This window comes from Emys orbicularis, chromosome 5 (assembly GCF_028017835.1).
Source record: "Emys orbicularis isolate rEmyOrb1 chromosome 5, rEmyOrb1.hap1, whole genome shotgun sequence".
NCBI classification, from domain to species: Eukaryota; Metazoa; Chordata; order Testudines; family Emydidae; genus Emys; species Emys orbicularis.
In genome coordinates this window covers 101,565,547-101,572,184 of record NC_088687.1, presented here as the reverse complement: position 1 = coordinate 101,572,184, position 6,638 = coordinate 101,565,547, and the positions used below count along the sequence as shown (strand labels likewise).

Sequence of the window (6,638 nt, the reverse complement as noted above, 5' to 3'; positions counted from 1 at the left end):
AAAAAAAGCCCCCTGCAGCTCTTAATATGTGAGGGGACAGTTTGGCCAAGTGAAAGGCAAAAGTTGTTGGTTTTTTTAAGTTTAACAAATCGTAATTAAAAATCTGTCCTGTTATAATATATTGAGTTAAAAGGTGTAACCCTGGCAAAAGTAACAACAAATACGTATTGACATGCCCTCTTCTCTGTTCATTATTATTCTTGTATTATTGTATTGTTTGTTTAGCATTGATAGTGTGCACCTTAATGGGATAATGTAGTCTGAAAAATTTCTTCTATATTTCCTTGAAATGTATCTGTATCAAAAATAACTGATAATCTCTCAGTGTCTCCCCTCTCCTAGTATACTGCCATTTCGGTGATACAGCATTAAAATAATTATAAGTTGGTTCACAAGTTTTTATATTATTTTATAGGTAACCTATTTTCCTGCAATAAGAACATGACATAAGTGTCCCAATGACTATCAGAAGGCCACCTCCCTGGAATTACGCTGCTTTCTGTAACCCATCCTAGGTCTCATAGTTCAAGCTAATCATTGACAGGGCTTTTACAATCACAAGCTTTTACTGAAGCTTTGATAAGACACTGCAGCAGTTAGTGGCAAATGAAGGCAGGCTGTGCAGCAGGGAACTCTAGGGAATGAATGGATTTTCTCCAGCACCAGTGAAAGAAATCTGACTTTTAACACATACACTATAGAAGGACACAATGTGTGGCCGAAGACTGAAGAGATCTGTTGCTTTTTGGGCATTTGTTTTCATAAGGACAGTTACCGGGCTTGCCGGAGAAGGAAGATCTGTGTGGGAAAAGGACCTTAGCTTCAGTCCTGTGAATGGCACTCAGATGTTTCTGTATGACACTTTCCCCAAAAAATTTCTTTGGGGAGTAGGCACTGGAGCATTTCAGGTGGAAGGCAGCTGGAGGAAGGATGGAAAGGGACCCTCAATATGGGACCACTTCGTTCACTCAGATTTCAGAGGTGCTGCCAGCATAGATGACTCCAGCAACAGTTACACTTTTCTGGACAAAGACTTGTCAGCTCTGGATTTTTTGGGAGTTACTTTTTATCAGTTTTCAATTTCATGGCCAAGGCTCTTTCCCACAGGGGTGATAGCAAATGCCAACGAAAAAGGACTCCACTACTACAATACTCTCATTGACTCTCTAGTCCACAGAAATATTGAGCCCATAATAACTCTGTACCACTGGGACTTGCCTTTGGCACTGCAAGAAAAATATGGGGGGTGGAAAAATGAATCAGTAATTGATATCTTCAACAACTATGCAGCTTTTTGTTTCCAAATTTTTGGGGACCGCGTTAAATACTGGATTACAATCCACAATCCTTATTTAGTTGCCTGGCATGGGTATGGTACAGGTATGCATGCACCTGGAGAGAGAGGGAAAATAGCAGCTGTCTACACTGTAGGACACAATCTGATCAAGGTACAGTACAACCAGGTTTAATCTTAACAGCTCCAGCACCAATATGGAAAGTAGCAGGGGAAAAACTAGTATAATTGGCATAAAAGAGATCTAGGACTGGTGAAATACTAAGAAACAGTCTTCTTTTGTTTTTAATATTTATTTTACTAGTCACATCAGCCAATTAACTGTATACATACACACACTTTTATATATTTCAATATTTATTTTACTAGTCACATCAGCCATTCAATCACTATATGTGTGTGTGTGTGTGTGTGTGTGTGTGTTTATTTATTTATTTATTTTTAAAGCAACAGTTTACTACTTTAGTTCAATTACTATTGCCTGCAAAGTATGGTTATTCAGAAGCTTTCTTTCACAGTCTTTCCATTTAGTCCAATAACAGCTGTTGCTCACATGTCCTGATTATTATTTTAATTTAAACCAAAGTTTTCATATTTGTATATTTAATAAATTCTTCCAGTAATAGAGTTTATATATAAATAATTCATCCCAGCCTGGTAAAATCATATTGCAAAGTATTTGATATCTACTGATATAGCAGGCTTACCAATTGTATTTATTGTTTGAAGAGAAACATCCTCTGTCAATATTTAAGAATTTTAAAATGACATTAGCCCTGTATTACTTTCAGCTCTTTAGTTTTATTTTGTTATTTTATTTAGCAGTAGTCTTCTCATGAATTGCACACCCTCTGGGCTCAAACCTACCCTCACTGACTTCAGTGGATGCAGGCTTGGACCCTAAAGTTGTCTGCTGTAGTATACATCTTCATATAAGTTTTTGCCACTGTTTATTGGAGAGACAAAAGTTAGGAGGAAGAAGACAATGTACCAGGTTACAAGTAGTTAAAATGGGTCATATTTTTAAAATAACAAGTGCAGTAGAGGTCCAGAATAGCATCCATCAGTACCATAAAGGAAGTAGCACATGCTTCGAGATTATTTCAATACATAGAAATGCTAAAAAAGGGTGCCTGTCCACATGCTTTATGTGCTCTTGATAAAACTTAAAAATGCATTCTAAGTACAACAATTTGAGATAAAAAAATAAATGTCAAGGTCATATTTAGCACTTTTCATCAATAGATCTCAAACTTTACAAAGGAGGTCAATATTATTATCCCCATTTTACAGATAACCCACAGCAAATTCCCATCCTACTCAAACAGTCTCCCACCATTACCATTACAGTTCACCCCAATACTACCATATATTATGAATATTATTCATATAAGATTTTCAGAAGTGACATGTTTTAGGTTGCATCAATTTTGTGTTTTCCAATTTAAGACATCTTAAAGAGGCTTGATTTTCACAGAAGGAGTGCTTAGCATTTTCTGAAAATCAGGGTCCATTAAGGTATCTCAAGTTGAGTACCTAAAATTATTAGTCAGTTTTGAAAATATAGGACAAGAACAAGGTGAGTGTGGTGTGAATGATGTTGCCATCCTGGTCATATGACTTAGACAAGGTAGATACTCATAACTTTTTAAAAAACAAAGACTAAAGTGGAATTGGGAAAAAATAAAATACTAAAATAAAGGAAAATAAATTAAATCCATGTCCTATGGCCTCCTAATTAAAGCAATGCACAAAGTGGAAAATAGCACCGGTGGGTTGTTTAAATTTATTACGGGCCAGCTATATTCTGCAACCCATACCCACCTTGAGTGATACCTTACATGGCAGATAGCCTCATTTGAAATTAATTAAACTACTCACTAAGGCTATGTCTTCACTACCCACCTGAATCGGCGGGTAGAAATCGATCTCTCGGGGATCAAATTATCGCGTCTCGTCGGGACGCGACAATTGATCCCCGAATCGATGCTTGTACTCCACCAGCGCAGGTAGGAGTAAGCGCCGTCGACGGGGGAGCCGCGGAGGTCGATTTGCCGCCGTCCTCACAGCGGGGTAAGTCGGCTCGGATACGTCGAATTCAGCTACGCTATTCGCGTAGCTGAATTTGCGTATCTTAAATCGACACACCCCCCCCCGTAGTGAAGACGTAGCCACAGTAAGGTACTACTGGACTTGAGGAAGGTTATTGGAATCTGGCCCTAATTAAATTTAGCATTGTTTGAGAAACAGTCCTGAATGCATCGCTATCAAAAGAACAAAATATTGAAATATGGTATCTGTGTTGTGGGCACCACTGAATTTCACCACCCCCCTCCCCCAAAAAGGAATTGGAACTGTTGGATTTGGAACCTGATCCAAAGCCCATTGAAGTAAATGAAAAGACTTCCATTGACCTCTGTGGGCTTTGGACCTGGGCTTTGGTGACAGATGTCCATACCAAAATCTCATGTTGAGACTGAATGTTGATAGGACTACATTCCCATGCCACCCGAAGCACATTAACAAATCCACCCATGATATGTTAATCAGAAAGAACTGGATTAGAATTGTCTGGATAAGCAAATCTGGTCACTATAGTATTCTATTCTTTTTCCTTTTCCTTTATGCTGCTTTTCCTGGTGAGGGTCATGGCGGCAGCATGAAGAGTAGGGAGGACCAAACCTCCCTTTCCTCTATATTACTTTAGGGAAACCACTGAATAGCAGCTGCAGAGTTCTTCTGTGGAAATGTATGGAGTATCTTTGTATAAAATCTCTCTCTGTATACATACATAGTATACAGTATATACTGTTGTTTTATTATATTGCATAAATAAAACATATATATGTGTACAGACAGATTATTACATATATATGTAATAAATATACAGAGAAAGGGAGATTTTATACAGAGATACTCCATACATTTCCACAGAAGGATTCTGCAGCTGCCATTCAGTGGTTTCCCTAAAGCAGTGGCTCTCAACCTTTCCAGATTACTGTACCCCTTTCAGGAGTCTGATTTGTCTTGTGTACCCCCAAGTTACACCTCTCTTAAAAACTACCGTACTTGCTTACAAAATCAGACATAAAAATACAAAAGTGTCACAGCTCACTATTACTGAAAAATTGCTTATTTTCTCATTTTTACCATATACACCGCTACCTCGATATAACGCGACCCGATATAACATGAATTCGGATATAACGCGGTAAAGCAGTACTCCGGAGGGGTGGGGCTGCGCACTCCGGTGGATCAAAGCAAGTTCAACATAACGCGGTTTCACCTATAACGCGGTAAGATTTTTTGGCTCCCGAGGACAGCGTTATATCGAGGTAGAGATGTAATTTTAAAATAAAACAATTGGAATATAAATACTGTACTTATATTTCAGTATATAAAGCAATATAAACAAGTAATTGTCTGTATGAAATTTTAGTTTGTGCTGACTTCGCTAGTGCTTTTTATGTAGCCTGTTGTAAAACTATTCAAATATCTAGATCAGTTGATGTAACCCCTGGAAGACCTCTGCGTACGCCCAAGGGTCCATGTACCCCTGGTTGAGAACCACTGCCCTAAAGTAATAATATAGTGGCCAGATCAGTTTATCCAGAGAATTCTATACCTGTTCTTTCTGATTGACGTACTTCCTGGGTGGATTTGTTAATGTGCTTTGGCTGGCATGGGAATGTAGTCCCGACAATGTCCCATCAAATAGATATGTGTTAGCTTTGAACAAAAGTCTTAGTTTATTGTAATTATCTGTGCAGCACTCACCTTTGCATAAATTAATCATAGTTCCCTTTACAAGAGCACTTTTATGTTGTGTATAACTTATATACCCTGTGTTGAATCTCACAGAATGACAAAAATGATTTAACAAGCCATAAACCAGAGGTTGTCTGGACTTTGGATTATTTTATCTATTCTCTGAGAGATCTGAAAGCTGCTGAGTGTTTTTCTCCCTCTTGCAGAAGGCTGAAGAAATTTTTCTTATTTGAATTGTGGCAACAAATGTAACTGTCAAACTATGGAAGGTTTGAGAACAGAAAAATAATATTCAGACTTTTGGGTTGGTTTGAGGAAATAGTAAATGCAGCATAGAGCCAAAAAGCAAACTGAAATGAAACCTGTTCTAGATCCATAGATAGAGTTGTGTGTGTCTCACTTTGCCTATCTGGAAAGTGAGGACTGCTAGTTATATTCTCCCTTCTAACCCGAATCATGTGAAATCACTTCTGCGTGGGGATCCACCTGCATGGTTGGGAAGAGAATAGTTGATACATACATGCATGGCACATGAACAAGAAGCTGTTGTAAGTTAATACAGATGGAATCTGCAGTAACTAATATTCTTCCCTTTGCACAGTTTGCAACTTCTCTGAAGGGAGCGTCAGTGGCAGCCAAAAGTCAGAGGAGAACCCAGCCACTCAGCTTCTACAAAAGCCAGGCTATTCAGGAGCCACAGAATGCAGGGAAGGCTGGGCAGCTCTCACAAAAAAAAAAAGAGATCTGAGTGGATCCATGAGTTTAGGGGTCAGAAGCCCAGCTTCTTCTATAGAGGGGGCAAATAGCCCACAATGAAATAATTAAATGGAAATTTCAAATTCAAACTCATGTTTCCACTTCCCTATATCCACTCTTACAAAGAGGATAATATTTTATTTTGGTCGTTTTTGAGGGCCTGAGTCTGCTACCATTGAAGTCAATGGCAAATTTGCTATTTACAGCTTATAAAGTACTTTGGGATCCACTTAGATAGCAGGCTCTATTCTACTGCCTAATTGTTATTGTTAATATAATAAGATGCTACGTAAAATCTTATACCACTTGGACAGTGATGGTCAGGGCGGGGTCCTTCTCCCTTCTGCAGATAAAGGAGACCACACTTCACAAAAGCATAATATAAAATCAATTAATGATTCACCTTAATTTATCATGAGATATATAAGAGCCCTACAAAGGAGACCCAAAGATTATGAACTAACTCCTAAGAGAGCCATTCTACAAGGGTAGGGAAAGAAGACCTCCATGCAGAGAAAGTGAATGGATTTCCTTGACTCTTTTTTTTTTTTTTTTTTTTTAATCCAATTAATCTGGCAAAATGTAAAGGAGGCAGAACAATGTGATTCCAATGGAGTTATACCAGGGATTCAGCTGGCCTGTGTTACTGTTTTCTCTGGGTCTGATAACATTCCATCTGTTGCTCTCCTTTTTTGCTCCCTTTGAGATTGGTGGAGATCACAGAAAATACAAGGTAGGTTCTAGCTGCCCTTCCTGCTTTCAACCAGTGCTCTCTGGTTAGTTCTGCTTTTGCTGAGTAACAATGGGGAGGGGAACATTG

The 6,638-nt window shown here is 38.5% G+C and overlaps 1 protein-coding gene across 1 annotated transcript in view; it reads left to right on the top strand.

Moving 5' to 3' along the window:
* The first annotated feature begins 606 nt into the window (after positions 1-606).
* KLB (klotho beta) overlaps positions 607-6,638 on the top strand; it is a 43,210-nt gene continuing 37,178 nt past the window's right edge. The window contains 3 exon segments of the mRNA XM_065405505.1: positions 607-636; positions 638-700; positions 702-1,448. Coding sequence (XP_065261577.1) covers positions 607-636; positions 638-700; positions 702-1,448 — 840 coding nt within the window.